Below are 19,338 nucleotides of genomic sequence, written 5' to 3'. Positions count from 1 at the left end.
TTTAAAACCTATTGTTTCCCTCTTTTTTTTAATAAAAGGAAAAAGAAAACATTGTTTCAATCAAACATGACTTTGATGTACAACACGGATTGTTAGGATTAGGGCAAATTACAGAAATCTTTCTGATTTTAAATTTTATTTTGAAGAAGAGGTGATAATTCAAGATCGTTCTGTTTTACCATTCCATTAGGAGAAACATTTTGTGATAAATATGTTTCACTGACACCACCCTTGGGGAGATTTCCCCCAGTGGCTTCAGTGTGACAAGAGCTTGGATTGAGCAGTTTTAGTTGGCGCAGTGGTTTAGGGAAAATGACACAGTGGCAGATGGATGGAGTCATCTTTAAGTCACTGCTGTGTATGTAATGTTGGAGAAAGAGCTAATCCATTAATGTCTCTTGTATCAGATTTACTGCTGACCTGCAGTGGCATCATCTGTTCAATATTTCTGGGAGATTTATGGACGCACTGAAGATCGGATTAGTTGTCTCCTGCTGTGCCCTCCCCAAGACTAGAACAACTTGTTCAACTGGGGAGAATGTCAAGTCAGCTAGTTTATATTAAAGAAACATTAATATGCAAGTGCTAAAAGGCCATAGGCTTGTCTTTAGTTCCTGATTAGGGCCCAGAGCTATAACAAGACAGATTCTTATTTTCATATAAAAATATTTAAGTGCCTGAAGTTTTAGAGAACCACAGGTGTCAAAATGGTTACTTCTGAAGAATTCTAAATGGTTTGCATGAATTGACATGCTGTTTTATATCAAATTTGGAGTTACTTTATTATACTGCAAAGGTACTATATCATTTTATCCTCGTATTTTGCTGAGGCAGTTCCATCTGCCATGGCATAAACTCCAGTAAAACAAGAAAAATGTTCTTGTTCTAACTTCTGAGAGCAGTGAATAGTAAACTTATTCCCTACTTTTTACTCTGTCTATCCTTGGAGGTTTTGGTTTTCATGTACTTCTATTTGTATCAAGTACAGAAAGCATGTTGGGTATATTCCTTCAAAGAGTAAGCTGGCTAATGAATTAGACAAATGAGCAGACATGGACCAGAATGACATCTGTTGATTAATAAAGGGGTTCAGTTAGATTCTTAATGAAGAATTTAAATTTTTGTTATTTATGCATGTGATAATTTTCAGAAAATTTGACTAATGCTGTGCATAAAATGTTGGGTACTTAATTTTAGTGGGAAGGTTGTACGTCAAATGTAATTGAATTAATATTAGAGATTGGCCTCATGAATGTTCCAAAGCCCAGAAAGGAAGCTGGCTAATATGGTGAATAGCTGTGATGTGCTCAGTGAGGGTGGAAAAATGCAGTTTGGGAGAAATGGTTCATTTGTGAGGGGTGGTCAGTCACAGTAATGGAAGGCCAGGTCATGTTCCCCGGGATGTTCATGGTGCCCGGGGCTGTGAAGTAAGGTTAATACAAATTGCTGGATTCATAAAACATCAGCCTTATAGGAGAGAAGTTTAGCCAAAAACATTTCTTGAAAATTTATTTTCATAATTTGTTTTACATAAACTTATTTTTACATAAGTTTTTTGTGTGATAACATTAAAACACATTTTATTAGTGGTCATAAATTGGCTACTAAGAAGAATAGGATGATAGGTTAGTGACCAAAATAAAATGAAGTTAACAAAGAGGAACTTGTATAAGAATGTCAGTGGATGTTTGAGCATAACCATACAGTGAATGCTGCACTTCTCCTAGATCAGAGAAAAGGGTGGGGGGGGGCAGCCTAGAACAGTGTCTGGGAGGGCAGCGTCATTTCAGTGTGTCTCATGCTGAATTTCAGAATAGACAGCATGTGACACTGATTAGGGACATCCTGTCTGTGCCCAGGTGTGACCACTCCTTCAACGCTTGCTTTTTCATGGTTGAGCTCATGACAACATCTGTGCTAAGCAGGCAGAGGTTCACAGGGAAAGATGCCTGCCTGGCCCCACTCTGCTGTTGAGGTTTGACCTCCTGGCCGTCCTTGCCTGAGTAGGTGGCCTTGGCCTTGGTCAGTGGTGTGTGGTCATGCTGTTTCTCTGAAAATACACTGATAGCAGCAGGAAAAGCATTGACTCCACTACTAAGAGCTGTTTGTTTTTTCTATTTCCCTGTATCATTATCCTCTATGTAACTCAACCTTCTTGAATTGCCAGTTAAAACTCCCTAAATTATCAGCCTGCGTAAAGCTTAAAGATGGCACATCACTCCCAATAAGCATGTGCGTTTGGGCCACAGGTACAAAGTTATTGTGTCTGAGAAAGAGCAGTCCAGAGACTGGCTTGAATATAGATTTAATACTATTTTGGAAATAGCTCATAAATACCTTGTACTCCATGTATTAATGTTTTACCCAACACATTTCCTAAAGTAGCTCCTGTGACTGACCAGCCCTGCAGCCCTCGGAGGCACGATGGACAGCATGGTTCTGCAGGTTTAGAGCCCCAGGTACAGCAGGGCAACGGCATAGAGGCCTCTCTTGTAGCCTTTTCTAATTGTTCCTTTTTAAGTTTACATAGCCATTTGTGTTCTCTGTGCTTCATGACACATTGCAACCAAGTAGTGGGTCTAACAGCACTGTTCATTATCTCACAACTCTGGAGGGCAGGAGTCTTTGCTCACAGGCTCACAAGGCCTGAGTCAAGGTGTCAGCCATGCTGGACTGGTATCTGGGGGTGCTGGGGAAGCTCTGCTTTCACGGTTATTTAGGGTGTTGGCAGGATTGGGCTCTTCCAGTTACAGGACCAACGTTCCTGTTTTCTTACTGACTCTTGGGCAAAGACTGTGCTCAGGTTCTTGCCCCTCTGCCCCTTTATTTTACAATGGTCTTCTCTCATGTCAAGTCCCCATCCCGTCTGCCACCATCAGAAAAAGCTCTGCTTGTGCAGGCCTTACATGATTAGGTCAGGCCCACCTGGAGATGACTCCACCCTAAGCGTGACTAATCAGTGTGGCTTTAATGGTATCTATGGGATCCTTTTTGTCCCATGACAATCATGTGCAGTGGCCATGGGGCCACCTTAGTATTCTGCCCACCACTCACACTGCACAGCATGGGTTTAGTTTTGGTATCGTGTGTGTAGCTGATGCACTGGACTTTGACCTAGAGCAGGCTTCTCAGTCTTCTAACCACTGGCCCCTTTGTAAACAAGAAAGACCTGAACGTTGGAGACGTCAAAAAAAATCACACTGATCTGTGTCATTTCAGACAGCACGTGTCGTCATGTATACAAGATACCCTGTCCCTTAACTTTTAATCCCAAGTGCCACTCAGTGACAATTCCTGCTCTCCCAGGGATGTCTTGGAGTGAGTCATGCCCCAGCTCTCTCCACCCCTTCACCTCATGGATGTGGTGGAGACTCTGAGATCTTTTACGAAATGGAAGAACAGAACTATCATAATCACTCCCATGATGCAAGCAATTCCCCACCCCAGATTCTGATTCTGGGTGGATAACTGATGGTGAAGAAATGTAAGAGCAGAAGAATGGTGTAAATAATTGAAACCGCATCCCACTAGCACCTGCAGAAATGCAGAGGGTAGGCAGAGGGAGGCAGGGCAGGACACGTGCTGAGGCTGTAATTTAGGCCTTCCTTTAATTCCATTCAGGTGGTCTTTAGCCATCAGGGTGCCATCTTACAGAGAACTCAGCTTGTGGAGGGTGCAGACTACTTCAGGGATGGCTGAAGAGTTTTTCACTTTAAGAAGTACTTGAGCATTACTGGTAAAATCTCTGTAATGGAATTGTTGGTCTGAAACGCTCCATTCAGAAAACAAAAATAGCCCATACCAGAAAAGCATTTTACAAGAAAATGATAGAATGTATCATTTCTAAATTGAAATCTCTGTAATTTGTAGTTTGGGGAATGCCAATTCTTACAGATTTCTAAAATTCTCAAGTTTTGTTTCATGCAATTATAAAATCCTGATTTCATAGAAAGGATGATTTATTGGAAGGCCACCTGGTCTTCACAGTTGTCCTCTCTGCATGTAGCTAGCTGTTCACGTGGTTTAGGACATGCCATGCCTTTCCGTTCTCTTTTAGTCATTCCAGCCCCTTCCCTACCCCCAAGTTTTGCACCGATACACCGTTGGGACCATCTTTTTGAAGCATCTGTCTGTGACATCATGGATATTTAGCTAGCAGATGGCCAGAGTTGACATGTTGTGAAAAATGCAGCTTTATTTTTACGTAAATAAAAATAACCCACTGGGACCCTGAAATACCCCCAACACGTGATTGTTTATGGGACAGATAATTATAGTAGTATAACAATAAAGTGTTTTGTGTTCTTACACATAGGGTTCTTACTTTTTACCTTGGGTGGAAGAAATTAATTATTTTTAGTTACAGTGAATCCATGTCCTGGCTCCTGAAACACTTTGAGCCATGATGTATGTACACAGTATTGCAGCCTGAAAGGTTTCCAGACAGTGGCCTGAGGTTTCCTGCTCACTGAATTCTGTGTGGATTTGTTTTCTATCACCATCCATATTTGGAACTATTATTTTATGCATATGTTGCTTTCAAAACTCATAAACAGTTGGGTAGTCTTTTACAAAAGCCGGATGAAAATTAGTTTTTGGGTATAGATGAAGAATACAACTTGATACCAGCTCATGACCATGATGAATCTGTTCTCTGAAGACTTGCTCAGAGATGGTGGAGGCTGACCTTGGGGAACTAGATTGACAAGAGGTCCATTGTATTGTGAAACTGACACCATGTTTCCTGTCTTCAAACAATCTTGAAGCATGTAGGGAGTCATAAAGTATTGCCTTCTTTTGGTTTGGTTGTTATCCTTTGGGCAGAGACTAAAACAGGTCAGTAGTCACCTCACGGCTATAAAGAGCTGAAGAGGCATCTGGGAGCAGAGGCAACGTAATTGGGATCCGTAGGTGTGTCCAAGCAGCATGTTTGTGGAACGTGGGCACTAGATCCCTCACTCTTTCCCCATGACAGCTGCTGGCACCTTGGGACACCACGACTCTTGAGACATTTCGTGCAGCTAGCAGCCAAAATACCACAGGAAAAACCACATCATCTTTGGAAAGAAGTGAGGTGGTGGGTTAGGCTAGATTGGTGCGAGGTGGCATTTAGACTACCCAGCCTTGCACTTTATGAGGTCATTCGTGCACAAGATGTGTGTAGTGCCACTGTCTGCAGACATGGGTTTTGCTGTTTGTTTTGGAGGAGTGAGGATACATCGTATAAAGTCAGCTTAGCTGTCCAGTTGGCTTAGCAGAGAGCCCCCTGAGTTGCAGTAATACATGTGAAGACCTGGTGCTTAGTAGGTGTTGAGTAACGATTGTCTGGTTTCGTGCCGCACACAACCCACTCTTATCCCTGGAGGAGAGATTTGTTTTCAAGTCTAGGCCTTGGGGAGAACAGGGAGCCAAGGCCGACTGGCACTGTTGGCAGGAATGTGCGTCACGGTCTCAGGGGAAGGTATGTATGTGTGTGTGTGTCGACAGGTGGGGAAGGAAGCATAACAGTGGCTGGTCGTGTTTCTTGGTTTTGAATCTGACCACGGGAATGTGGTCGTCCTTTTCATCTCAGTGCTTTCTCCTGTTCATTTCATTTTCCTGGCACGAAAATGGAACCTCAAAACAAGTATGTGTATTTTTATGGTAAGAATATTCAAGTTACTGCTGAAGGGTTTTCATTGTAGGTTTTTCAGGAGTGCCAGTTAATTTCATTGAAGATTTAAATGATTGGAATAGAAAGCAAGTTTATTTTTCTTATAATTCAACTGGTAGTTTTCTAATAAAGCTACTAGACTCTTTCTATTGTTTCACATGCCAAAACTGGACCAAGTAATTTTAGTAAAATAAATATACTCTTTCTGAATTGTCAAAAGGCAAATTTCTCAAATTTCTCAAATATTTATGTGGGCAGGTACTCTGTCTTGTTTTCCATTTGAAAGACACGATTCATTGTCACTGGGAAGAAATGGGGGTCCGGACAGGGATCCAGTTCCAAACTGGAGGTGAATCAGGGCTGAGAATTTCTAGGGGACAGAGCTGAGTCAGCAGGTGCACCCAGCATGACTCTGGTGAGAAGTGTGCACCCAGTGGCCCCACTGAGCCTCTCTTCTTGCCAGAGAGCTTGGAGGTGCTCCCTGTCTCCCCAGGGCCCCACGGATGGTGATGGTGGATCCCTGTCCTCTGCTCCCTCTGAGCTGGGTCTCCTGTCCCTTCCCATGGCAATGGTTTTCAGCTCTATGTTGTCAGAGTTGCTGGGGCCTGTGTTTCTCGACTGCCTAGTTCAGACTTTTTGCTTTATAGATGACCATGCAACCATGATTCGTAGGGCATTTAAGTGAAGTTAGGAATGAGTAGGTTATAAATAGGTTATAAAATACCGTATAAAATCTTGAGATGTTTGATTGAAATAAAGTTTCTAAATAATTTCCTGCATTACCAGAGAAATTTCATTTTCTGGACTGATAAGTTAATTTTTAGACTAGTTTTAATTATCAGTTACTTTATTCCCTGAAATAATAACTACTGTAGGAATTTAAAATGACATTGTTTATCCTCCAGAATACTCCAGTTACATTTCCAGAAGTCTCTCTGCTTTCGTCCTACCAGCTTTTGTCCATAGGCAAGGAGTCAGCAGGGAGTGGGGTCCTCGTGGGACACTGATGCTGACATCTTCTGGTGGGCCCAGTGAGGAGATGGCCCTGGAGGGCCCCCTGAGCCCACCCAAGCCTCTCTCTCCAGTTCATGTTTCTCATGCTCCATGTTGGACAGTCGCCTCCTCAGCTAGGAGGGCAGGGCTGTGCTTTTCACTTTGGAACTACCTTTTACAACACTGTTAGCAGAAACCGGTCTGTGAGTCCTAAGGTATTTCTGATCAATCAGTCTTACTGATGATCAGTTTTTACGTAAAGAGCGGCTTTCATTTATAAATTGTTTTTGTTAGTTTAATGTCATGTTTTACCTTCAAAAGAATTAAGTTGCGTAGATGAAGTCATTTTTTTTCATTCTTCCTCTTGAAGCAGTTTGAAAATATCTGCCTTCACACACACATATGCTTCCTGTGTCCGTATAAATGGGCAGTCACAGTGCTGGCCTGCGGGCATGTTTTCTTCATTGTTCCTGGAACCGTGTGGCTCTTCAGTGGGTGACATTTGCAGGAAGGATGGCTCTTTCTCCTGCATGTCACTGCTTTAGCACTAGGGCAAAGTACAGGGTTTAGACAAGGTGAAGTGCTTCTAGCACAGGTGTTCGCATCAGAGGCCCCCTGCTCCCCAGCAAGCCTGTGATTTAAGAGGCTGGGCAGGGCCTGTTCACCACGGTGCCAGTGGGAGGCCTCATGGTGCAGGGGCACAGCTTTGGTAGAAGAAGAGGATGGCGTATGGAGGGCAGCCCAATAGGAAGCTAATCCTCAGGGCTGGAATAAGAAGTGAGGTTCATAGAGAGGTTACTGAGACCTCGAGTAGTCATCCCTTCTTGACTGAAGGGCTGCCCTTCCTGCATTCCTTCCACTCACACACTCTCAGTATCACTTGGACAAGATGTTGACTCGCTGTTTGGAAGACAACACTTAGCTCTCGCCTAGTGTTTACATTGCTTTGACTATGTTATGTAAACATGGAGGACTTGCTAAGCAGAGTTCACTTTGCTTGTTATTCCTGAGAAAGGCCACTTCAGTCTTTGGTAGTGTTGGTAGTTAGGCTGAGAGCCCCAGCTCACCGTTGGAGCCCTGGCCCATGTGCAGTGTCAGTGGCAGGGAAGCAGGGTAGCGCTGTCCAGGACCCCTCGGGGTTCAGGATGCTGTCGCCTTTCCCTGCGGGCTCACATGGGATCCTCTTGTTTAAATATTTGCAAATATGCGTGGTATCACTTAGCATCAGTACCCAAATGTGGGAAGGTTTGCATGCCATATATTCTCTCCTGTGATTTAATGCCCATATGCCATAGGTCCTTCCTGGACTGCTAAGTAGCCCCAGAAGTGGCCAGTTGCTCTCTCTATTGCCCCGTCTCCCATCTGTTTGTTGTCAGCCCTGTTCAGTTCTCTCTACTCGCTTTTTTGGCCAGTTCCTCCTGCTCTGGCCACATTGTCTCCATTTCACTCCCAGAGCACATAGCCCTTCCCAGCCCAGGCCAGTGCAAAATGCTTCCTCCTCTGGAACCTCTTTGTGGGTGGCTGCTTGCAGTCCTCTTGTTACTGAGTCTGGCTCTGGTCTCCATCTGAAGTGGTCAGCTCTGCATCTCTGTGGTGTGGTGCCTCCTGTCTTGCAGCTGCCACCTTGCTGTTTATTGTACCCCCCTTCCCTCTGCTCATCAGCTCAGTATGGGCAGCTCCGCTGGCTGACTCAGGGGCTGGATGTCCATGAGATATATCCATGAATTTCAGTGTGTTCACTTACACTCAACCCAGAGCAGTGTAGAGGTGATGCTGAACCAGGTAGTAGGGAAGCCTGGCCCATCGTCATTTTAGCTGGTGAGGCAGCCAGCCACCAAGAGGATCTCAGGAATCCTGCATTCTAGCAAGCTCCTCACTAAGCAGAGCCTCCACTCCTCAGAGTCCTCTGTCAGGAGGGACTAAGTGTCGTCAAGGGGTTCAGCCTCCCAGGCCTGATTGAATTGGAATGGTATGCTGTGTTTTGGTCAGTTTTGCTCAAGGGGGCAGAGTTTGTTTCTGGGAGCCTCCAACTGATGGGGAGAAGAATAGACTGCCTTTCAGCCCCTCACCCTCCAGTCCTCAGAGTCCTTCTGCTGTTTCTTTAGGTCACTGTGTCTGAGGCACATCTTTGTATCCCATCTCAAGGACTCTGGCGTGAATATTCAGTCCCCCCCGAGTCCTTTAACTGTCTATAACCAAGTTTTAAACTAAAATATAGTTTCCTGGTCCCAGAAGGCTGTCCTGCTCCCTTCTCTCGGTAGCAGCCCTCCACCCCTCCTCCCTCCTCTCCCCCTCTCTTACCCCCTCCCTCCCCTTCTCCTCCCCCAGCCCCTCCTCCCGCTCCTTCCCTGTGCCCTTTCTCTCCCCGGCCCCGCTTTCTCTCTCTACTTGCTTTGTGTCTGGACTGCTGCAAATGGAGGGCAGATTTTCTGTTTGGTCTAATTAGACTCAGTGGCAGGTATAGAGTTGCCCAGTAAAGTATTTGTAGATAAATTAATTTATGTCCAAGACATTAGAGCCCTTTTGTCATTCCAGCTATGACCTCATGATAGCCCCTCTGAAAGTCTGATCTCATCGTATTTAGATCATGTGTTTATTTTGTTTTCCTGTAGAAAGGCTAAATATAACAGTAGCTGACTGACCTTCAGAAAAAAGCATATATCTGAGCATATGCTCATGGCACCACCTCTTCACCCCAACCCTCAAGAGTTTCTGAGAAATGAGGTTGCTTACTCATCTCTTACTCTGTGTTCCAAACCTCAGACCTGTGATTTGTTTGCTGCCCTTAGCCAAATTCAGGAGCCTAGCCTCAGCCACCTGCAGCAGTCCTTCACCCGCTGGTACACCCCTCGGGCCATGGGGACACCTTGTCGGAGCACCTAGCCTTGCCTGTTATCCCTAGAAATCTCATGATTTAGGAGTGGGGCTAGGCGGGGGGTGCCTGTGAAGGGGACAGTGTGTAGGAGTTACAGACAGCTAGCCACTTGGTTTTTTGCTCTGCTCCAGGCCTTTCACAAAGCAAGGCAGGCTAGCCACCCTTTCTGGGGACCTCTTCTGTGTGTGGAGGCTGGACTGTAAATATCAGGGTGTTTCAGAATGAAGGTCACGAGAAATTTTGAACTAGTGATAACTGGCTGTGACATGACTTGACAGCCCACAGGTCTAGCAGACACTCAGCAGAAGGCTGGCGTCTGAGATCCCAGCCAGCCAGAAGGAGGTTCTAACTCTGCCTGTTAATGTCCCTCCCCTTCCACAGTGACATACTTGCACAGTGACTGTCTCTTGCACCTTAACTTGCTTTGCTGTTAGGGTCAGAATAGATTGCTTGAAAGCTGCTGAGTTTCCAGGGAGAATCGATAGCTTTTTTGGGTTGTGATCGTAAGTGAAGTGCTTTTCCTCCTGGGTGGGATGGAGAGCTCGCCACCTCACTGCCTCCCTCTTCCCTCTCCACGTCAGCATTATGCCTGATTATCACTGTGGCTTTGCTGAAGGTACAGGAAGTGGGGTCCTTCCCACTCATGAATGTTGAGCTCTGGGTGTTTGCATTTTAGATGGCCACTGAGAAAGCCAAAGGCTGGGGCATGGGGATGCAAGGCTTGGGCGTGTTCAGTCTGTTATTAGGAACTGCTGAGATCTTAAAGTCACAAATGGTGTGTCTCCACAGGGTTAAAGAAGGAACGAGTGGCAGGAAAGGATATTCAGTCTTGAGAAGAGAGGGGTCACAGTGCTCTGAGCAGGAGGTCGGAAGATGCTTCTTACCTATATATTTCCAGGTTCACTGCTGGGAGGTCAAGGGGGGGAAGGTTACACAGCAGGACAGGGGAAGGACTCAGAGTGAGGAGAGGAGAGTGTGGGAAGCTTAGCATCCCTGAGCCTTTACTCATGCTGAGCTGGCTGCTGCCCAGCTCCTCAGCAGGTCAGAGCAAGAGCTTACTCATCTCTCGTCAGTAGTTTATCTCACTTAGGATGTGGCCAGCCTCCAGGCGGCCTCTTCTCAGAGCACTCCCAAGTAGAGATCTGAGTCACGGAGTCCTCTAGACACAAGATTGTGTCTTGGTTCTCATCCCAGAGATGGGATACTCCATGCGGCTGTCCCGTGCTGGGGGCCCAGATTCACAGTCTGAACCTGAGCGGCTTCTCTCGCTCATCCCCTTCCGGGTGCTCTGAGACCACTCTAATTTGCTGCCTTCTGGATGCGGGGCAAAGCTGAAAAACAAACACAGTTCTTTTTTTAAAGCTCTTTACCCTGCTGGTGTTATAAAGAGAATTCGGGGTTTGTCTGATGCTACCTCTTCCAAATGCACGGGCCCGTGTATGGGGTCCAGGCAGCATCGTCCGTCACCTGGTGCTCTGGGGCCTCCACAGCTACCTGTTATCACACTTGTGAGAGCTCTGGCTGGGCAGGCCGTCAGGTAGGTGGCAGGCATGCTGGCTACACACAGCACTCTGCCTTCTGTTTGCTTTAAGTGAGTTAACCAGGTGGGCTTAGCCCCGTGGAAGCCAGTTTCCATGGCAGAAGAACATTTACACATTACAACATGTTATATTAATTTTCCTGAGATGCATCAACAGAGACCCAGGCCAGTTCTTTGGGAACAATGTCCTTGTTTCTGTTCTTGGTCAGACGTTAAGATCCCACACCACTGTTTGTGGCTGCAGGAATTGCCCCAGTCCTCCTGGCCAACATTTGGGAAGCTGGGGGAGTGATTTGCTGACCAGCCCCCACAGGTCTTTCCTGTGTATATTTGAGCCGAGCTCTGGGCCCTTTGGAGTGTGTGAGCTTGTCTGAGACCTCCTTCTCTCTTTCAGAGGACTACCCCAATGGCACGTGGCTGGGAGACGAGAACAACCCTGAGATGCGGGTGCGCTGCGCCATTATCCCCTCCGACATGTTGCACATCAGCACCAACTGCCGCACGGCCGAGAAGATGGCGCTGACGCTGCTGGACTACCTCTTCCACCGAGAGGTGCAGGCTGTTTCCAACCTCTCGGGCCAGGGGAAGCACGGCAAGAAGCAGCTTGACCCCCTCACCATCTATGGCATCCGGTGTACGTGTGGGCTTCCTGTCTTCTGTTCACCCTGCTAAGAGAGGACCTGGCTGCAGGGTGGGCCCCGCGAGGCAGGATTTTGGGGACGAGTCAGGACCTCCATTATTGTGTTGGGGGGACACTGGTGTCAGGACTTGTCACAGATCAAGGAGAGGGGATTCTGGAGAGAGCATTTCCTTTAGTAAATGTTGCCTGTACCCAGCCTAGAGGAAACACACTGGGAGTGTGAGCCTTTCAGACCCTGAAAATTATTTCAAGTAGCTTCTAACAAATTGCATGTGAAACCCACTGACTTCAGTCTCTCAGGTGGGGATAAAGCAGTTCTCAGATGAACAGAGAGTTGCAGGAGTTGTCCCTTTTCCTAAGGGACATTCAATTGATGTGTATGTTAGGCTGCAGCATAGGATATGTGTTGTAACCACTCAGCTCTGAAAGCAGCCACAGACCAAACGTAAACAAATATGCACATGAACATGACTTTCTGAAGCAGGCAGGGGTCTGTGGACTGTCTGCCAGCCCGTGCTTTACAGCACGATGCCTAGTACAAAGGGCACTACTCAGATCTGTGGGCCTGGCACAAATGTGTGTGCAACACATGGGTTTCCATGGTGACAGGATGCTGTGTGACAGTGTGTGACAGTGTAACTCACAGTGTGAGGTACTCTTGGGATGCAAAGATGAATAAGAAGCAGTTCTTAACTGTGTGGTGCACAGTCATATATGTGTGAATGGCCACGGCCCCGAGTGTGTCACAGGGAGGTGGGCCACACCACAGTGGTTGGAGGCAAAGGGCCCAACAGAGAGTGGTGTTTGTGCAGATGCTCTGAGAGTGGCTTGGGTCAGGCTCTGGCTTGTGCAGGTGTGATGGCCTTTTGGTAGTGAGCTACTGTTCCCATAGGGAATCTCAGGGCTACCAGCATGGGGTATCTCTGATTTGGAGAGGTGTCTTGGAACATACTGGTTATTAGGCAGAAGCGTGGAGAACATTCCTTGGCAGTAGTAGGAAGCTGAGCTGGGGTACTCAGAGCAGAAGCATGTGGGGACGGGGACGAGGGAACATGCTGCGCCCAGGGAGTCCGAGTGTCGTGGTGCTGCATGGTTTGAGCGAGCTAGTCCTGCTTCCCAGCACGCGGGGCAGTTGGAGGCCTTCTGAGCTCTCCCTCATTTGGGAGCCATCACAAGCTGTGGCCTTCTCAGCACTAAACTTTAGGTGGACTTTTGAAAGGTTGAAAATATTTGTTGACCTTTTTTCCTTTTGGCCCAGTTTACTTTGTATTGTTGATTGTTACTCAAAAAATGGAACAAAAAAATAGATGCATCAAAACTACTAAGCAGTGAGCTTAAATAGTGGCAGATGCGGGCACTGGATACTTTGTCACCCCTTCCTCAGTCTTTGCTGTTTCTGCGGACTCTGGGTGACAACGAACATTTTCTGTAATTCTCAAATGGTCTTTTCCCCATGGTCTTTTCACATGGCCGACCTCACCAGGTCTCCATTGTCATCTCCCCTTGAACTTGAGATTACATCAGTAGTGATAGTGTTTTTCATTCCTTTGCAACTGATAAGCCCCATGCCACCCACCAAGGATGCGAGGGTGCTAGGTTCATTTTATTTCCTCGGTCCCTTTTCCCACAGTGCGCCTCAGCTCCTCTGTGAGCCTCATTATTTGAGAGCTGGGAGTCTGATTTGTGATTGAACTACCAGTGTCAGCTAGGGGCTGTCTCTCTGTGTCTCCATCATCCCACAGCCACGTTATCCCTGCTCGTCTGTCGTCACGTGGCCGTCTTCTCCCTGGGTCTTTTCTCCTCTCCTAAGGAAACCCGTCATGCTGGATTTAGAGCCCACCGTATTCCAGTATGACCTCATCTTAATGTAGTTAATCACATCAGCAAAGACCCTCTTTCCACGGGAGGTCATATTCTGAGGTCCTGGGAAGGACATGAATTTGGGGTTCATGTCAGCACAGCACACAGGGCCTAGGTTCTTTAGAACTTTGGTAATCAAATGTTGCGCCTCACACAGCTTCTTGGTGGTGGTCCCACCGCTTGTCTGTGGGGAAGCTGAAGCACTGTTTGAATGGAGAGCTGGGAGGCAGCTTTGGTCAGTGTGGGCCAGTGGTGAGGAGGGAGGGGCCGTGAGATGCAGAATAGTTGGGGGCCTGCTCACAGGTCACCTGGATGCTGTGCTTAAAAAGGCCTGACAATGACATTGGCCTCTGTCCTCCTATGAACTGAGAAGTAGTGTCACCCCATTGTGCTTATCTTTACTCAGAAGATCACCCCTGCTTGGGGAGAAGGGGCTAACCTGGCCTTGAGGCTAGGACACTCTGGGTATGTGAGGTGTACGTGGTGCGTCAGCGAGGCAGGCTGGCCCTACCCGCACGAGAGAGCGTGCTGGCCATTTTCCTCTCACTCAGAGTGCTGAAGATTTCTGTTGTTTTTATAGGCCAGTAACTATGAAGTCAAGATTGTAATTTTAAGAAATAAATTGCTGGCACTCAGTTTTCTGCTTCTCTTTCCCCTTGAACTTGAGATTACATTAGTAGTGAAAGTGTTTTTCATTCCTTTGCAACTGATAAGCCCCATGCCACCCACCAAGGATGCGAGGGTGCTAGGTTCATTTTATTTCCTCTGTCCCTTTTCCCACAGTGCGCCTCAGCTCCTCTGTGAGCCTCATTATTTGAGAGCTGGGAGTCTGATTTGTGATTGAACTACCAGTGTCAGTGTGGGTGTTACGGAAAGGGAGAAGGCAGCTAATCTTTAGGAGGTGGCCAGATAGCTTGCTAGGAAGACAGACGGGCTGGCTCACAGGGGTCATCTTTCTGGAGGTGGCCCAAGGGGCTTGCCTGCTGAATGGCTATCCCACAGAGATGCTGAGGGGGCTCAGTGGCTCACCCTCCAGATGACATGGTTCTGCAGCTTCCCAGGGACCCTGTGCCCTGGGGCAGTGAACCAGAATTGGCCTTAGAGTTGCGCTGTCTCCTACGCAAGGCAGCCAGGATGACAGCTTAGCTGAGGGGAGTCATGGGGGTAGAGCCTGTGGTGTGAGGTTGATGTCGTCTTCTTCCTGGTCTCCTGAGCTGCCCCAGTGGGTCTCTTGGGTGCTGTTGAGGGCCGAGTGAGGCACTTCCTGGGGTTTATGCTGTGACCATTTCTTTTCCACGTGGGTGGATGCTGGGAGACCTGCATTTTAAAGCTGGGTCTCACTCCTAACTGATAATTTGACTTGTGACTGAAGTGAGGGCAGTGACATTCATATTTCATGAGTTTTTCTTATGAGCATCAAATAACTTCAGAGGTAAAATGCTTCACAAGTGTAAAATATCAGTTAAATTCAGATAAAGACCACTTTAGGAAAAGTCAAAACAGCAGCGTCTGTCCAGTAGCAGGTGTGGTTGGGAGGCTACACCCTCTGCCCTTTGAACTCCTTCCTGGAGCTGCCTGGCCAATGCCACAGGGTTGCTGAGGGCAGAGTTGCCTCCATACACCCCCCCCCCCCCCCCCCCGTGTCTTCCCCTCAGGGCTTTCAGCAGGGGAGCATTTGTGTTGCGGATTCATTAGTTTTCCTTGGCTGCCATCAGGGTGGCATTTGTCATCCAATTAAGTTGCTTTTGGAAGGAATTATCTAATAGGATGTCTTAGGAGAATTTAGAAATGGATAATGTATAACTACATGATTGTATATTTTTTCTCCAAAGGATGTAAGCTAGGCTTTGGACTGACAAGTCAGTTTTTACAAAGTTGAATTTACATGTTAACATTGTGTATACCAACCAGTATATTCGTTTCTGTTACTAACAAGTTTTTAAATTTTTTAAGCCCGGTATAATTTCATTAATCCCCTGAGGCATTCAGAAGATTTTTTTCCTTGAGTGCGAAGGTATGAGGAGAACAGGAAAATGGTTTGTATAATGTTTCTCTTTACCGAAGCATGCACTTAATAAGATATTTTGGTTGCTGTTTCTTTTCTTGTGTTGGAGACCACAGTTGTAGTTGGGCTCCTCTGCAGCTATAGGCAGAAGTTGGGGTTCTGCTGTGACTGCATAGCTGTAGTTCTGATAGTTGCGTCCGTCTGTAATTACAGTCAGGAGCTGAGTTCTCCTGCAACTGTACAACTGCATTTCACACTCAGGTTCTTCTGCAGTTAGAGCAAGTAGTTGGGTTTTCTTGTCACTAAAGTTGGTCACTAGCCCAGGACTTTGAGAGGCCACCCCCTGCACCTAAAGCCATACCTAGCATGTAGCAATCACTTAGTGGGTATTGATGAATGATTCTGTGATTATTTCAGAGATGACCTGAAAATCAGAAAGCAAAGAGTTGACACCTCACTTATATTTTTTCTTTTATGCACCAGGATTACAAAGTGCTGCTAAAACTATCTTAGGTTTTTGTTCTTTCTGATCCTATAAATCCCCTCCTTAACCCAATTTCTTTTTTATTTTATTTAGATTACAGAAATTTTTGTTTTGGTTTTCATTATATATAGAGTCAAAGATATCTTGAGCATAAGCAAGAAATGTCTTTCCAAGACAAAGGAATTTTTGATACTTAATATAGTACTGAGGAGGACAAACAGTTTCTTTGTTTTGATTAATTGTAGTATTTTGGTCTTCATAGAAACTGGCTTTAGGAGTTGGGCATCAAGTTAATTCTCAGTAGATGATCTAAACTTAAAGCTCTTAGTAGTCAAAACAGGACATTTTTCAGCTTAATCTTTTTATTATTCAGTTTTTGAACTTCATCCATTTGTTTTTCCATTAATCAGTGAAGTTTTACGGGCCAGCTAGAGAGGAGGTCACCCTGTTGAAGCATTTCTTGTGGTTCCCACGTTGATGACCATTACTTTCTGTTGATTCAGCATGAAGAAGAGGTGAAGTGACTAGTGCGAGTTGGGCAGGGCTGGCAATGAGGGTCTCCGTTTGTCACTCATTCGTCAGTGGCCTCCCATATCACCAGGTCCCTTGTTATTGATGTGGGGGTCTCTGGATGCCATTCAGTCATATCTTGAGGGCTGTCTATAACATAAGGTGTTAGCAAATGTGGATACCAGGAACATGCTCTGTTAAATGCAGGGTAAACTACTGGAGGACTGTAAGACTCCATGCACCCTCTATGGCTAGCAGTTAAGTAGAGGTAATGCCTATGTATTTGGGGAGTAAAAAGTCACCTCTACCCTTAGAGAGTGTCTACCCTGATTGGGGAGGCAGATGGAGGCACCTGGGGGGTTACATAAGCCAGGCTCAGATTTAAGTAGCATTTTAAGAATGTCTTATAGTTTCCAGTTAATCAACAAATGTTGAAGCATCTACTATGGGCCTGGATATTCTGGGTTCTTGGCATACATGGGTGAACAAAATAAAGATCCCTCTGTCTGCAAGGGGAAACAGTAAACACAATGTGGAGGTGGGAGGGACCTTAGGGTCAAATGGGCTGGTTAAGTATTGGATTGTGGAGGTCCTATTTGAGCCAAGACTTGAAAGAAGGGAGGGAGACAGCCAGAAAGACAGGGATGAGCAGAAGGAATTTTGAGCTGGAGTCTGGAGAAGCAGTTTTGATAAAATTGTCAGACACCTTGATTTTCATTTTCAACACCCAGGGAGTTAGAATAGAGAGAAGAGTTTGATTGTGGAGCATCTGGGAAGCTCGTGTAAGCCCTCAGCACCTAGCTTTGTTGTCTTATTTCCCTCTGGTGTGGGTGGTGCCAGAATTATTTAAAAGTTAATGTAACTGGCATGCCTAAGAGGGAGGCTCTCAGCCCCGATCACATTTTTGTGTTCAAGTTGTTCCCAAACAGCCAGGACCCAAAGGGAGGCCTTCATCTTGTGGTGTTTTATTTGGGATGTGTTCTTCCAGGCCACCTCTTCTATAAATTTGGAATCACGGAATCTGACTGGTACCGAATCAAACAGAGCATCGACTCCAAATGCCGGACAGCCTGGCGGCGGAAACAGCGAGGCCAGAGCCTGGCCGTCAAGAGTTTCTCCCGGAGAACGCCGTCCTCATCTTCATACAGCACATCAGGTACACTGCGGGGGCAGCCCGGAGCAGTTCGAGCTTCGGGACTTGGGGGAGAGTCCTGAATGAGGCTCCTAACCTGCAAAACCTACAGCTGCCGCTCGGAATCCAGTGACTTGAGCCTTAACTGTGTGCACACATGTGCAGTGTAAGTTACTTAGCAAATGCTGCTTATGTGACAGATGGGGAGCCGCAGCCAGATCTGCTTAAGGCTCCTTCCTGGAGGCAATAGAAGAGGTCATGTAGACCAGGGCCACCACACACTGGTGTCGCCTGGTGGGGAGGCAGAAGCATGGGCTCAGTGAGGGCCACATTGGGGGCTGTACTGAGCAGTTCCTTTACTTCTCTCGGCCTGGTTATTTACCATGTCGCTCTGTGCCAGGTGTTCGGAGTAGGAGTGAGCACAGCCACAGTCGGGTAAGGATAAGGGTAGCATTCAAGCTGAAGTTTTTAAAAAACCACGTGAGGGAGATGAGCATAATTATATTCCCTTGGCTTCTAGATATGTCTGTGGCTGGAGAGGGTGAAGAATGAGTTTCTGAGCTATTGTATTTAGTCTCACGCTTCTACTAGTAAACCCTTGTAGGTGCCTCCTTTCTGCTCCGTTTGTGAGAGGCCAGAGGCATTCTGCTCTGAAGGCTGCCTCTTCGTGAGCATTGGAGTCAAATTAGTTTTGAGAGAAACACAGAACATATTTTTTAATTAAACTTTTTTAAAAGAGCACATTGCTTTGTATGTTTCTGTTGATTTAGTTGTTCTCTATTTTAATATACTGCATACTTGGCTAAAATTAGATAAAACAAAATAGGTGGCTAGTTAAAGGGCCTTCTTGAATTTTTGTCGTTGTTCTTTCCTCATACTCTGAGCCTAACAACGCAAATCTGGTATTTCAGGCTACTCTGGTGAGAGAAATAGTTCAGTAATATGTACTTAAATCAGGATTTTGTTATTGGTAGTATTTCCAACTGGGGTGTCTTGCTTACTTTTGAATTATCAGCTGACATAAATAGAACTTCCAAATAAATGCTTATAAACGAGATTCTGAGCCAAGGTTAGTACTGCCAGTTTGAACATAGACCATAAAGTCACTATTTTCAAGGAACTTTTAAAAAATCAATTTATTAAAACATTTGTGTTTTATCTAGCAACACTATAAATTTGTATATGTACTTGAGTCTAACATGGCTATATTTTATTGTCTAAAATACAGTTCAGCTGGTTTTTTTCCCACAGTATCACCGGTGAGTTGAAGATCTTAGGTAGGCATCTGTTTAGTGCCCATTATTTTAAGAGTTGCAGAGAACCTGCTCTTAACAGTCCTCTGACTGCAAATCTGTGTGCAGCTGGCTTTCCTCTGGGTGCAGAGAGCAGCCGGGCTGGGGAGGGCGGGAGGCCCGTTGGACGGCCTGTCCTTTCTGTCTCAGTCTCTTCCAGTGGGCACTGTGGCCTGGGGCCTCCTCAGGACCACCCCTGGCCTCACGTCAGCATGAGCACACTCGTCTCTCATCACTTCCCATGGGTCTTAGTCTGTTCTTGATCCAAAACAAATCACCAGTGAGAGTTTTTGTACTGGACTTTGATATCGGTATGAGTTATAAAACATGAATTTAAACTGGTCTTCGTGTTGT

General features: G+C 46.2%; 1 protein-coding gene across 8 annotated transcripts in view; it reads left to right on the top strand.

Annotated features, from left to right (window-relative positions):
• Positions 1–19,338, top strand: part of BANP (BTG3 associated nuclear protein) — a 141,309-nt gene that overhangs the window by 61,427 nt on the left and 60,544 nt on the right. For all 8 annotated transcript variants that reach the window (XM_037142360.2, XM_037142357.2, XM_037142358.2 and 5 more), the window contains 2 exons: positions 11,456–11,695; positions 17,549–17,716. In XM_037142360.2, coding sequence (XP_036998255.1) covers positions 11,456–11,695; positions 17,549–17,716 — 408 coding nt within the window. The remainder of the gene's footprint in view (positions 1–11,455; positions 11,696–17,548; positions 17,717–19,338) is intronic.

Source organism: Artibeus jamaicensis, unplaced genomic scaffold (genome assembly GCF_021234435.1).
Source record: "Artibeus jamaicensis isolate MK-2021 breed Jamaican fruit bat unplaced genomic scaffold, CSHL_Jam_final contig_464, whole genome shotgun sequence".
Lineage (NCBI taxonomy): Eukaryota > Metazoa > Chordata > Mammalia > Chiroptera > Phyllostomidae > Artibeus > Artibeus jamaicensis.
This window is presented reverse-complemented; position numbering and strand designations above follow the sequence as displayed.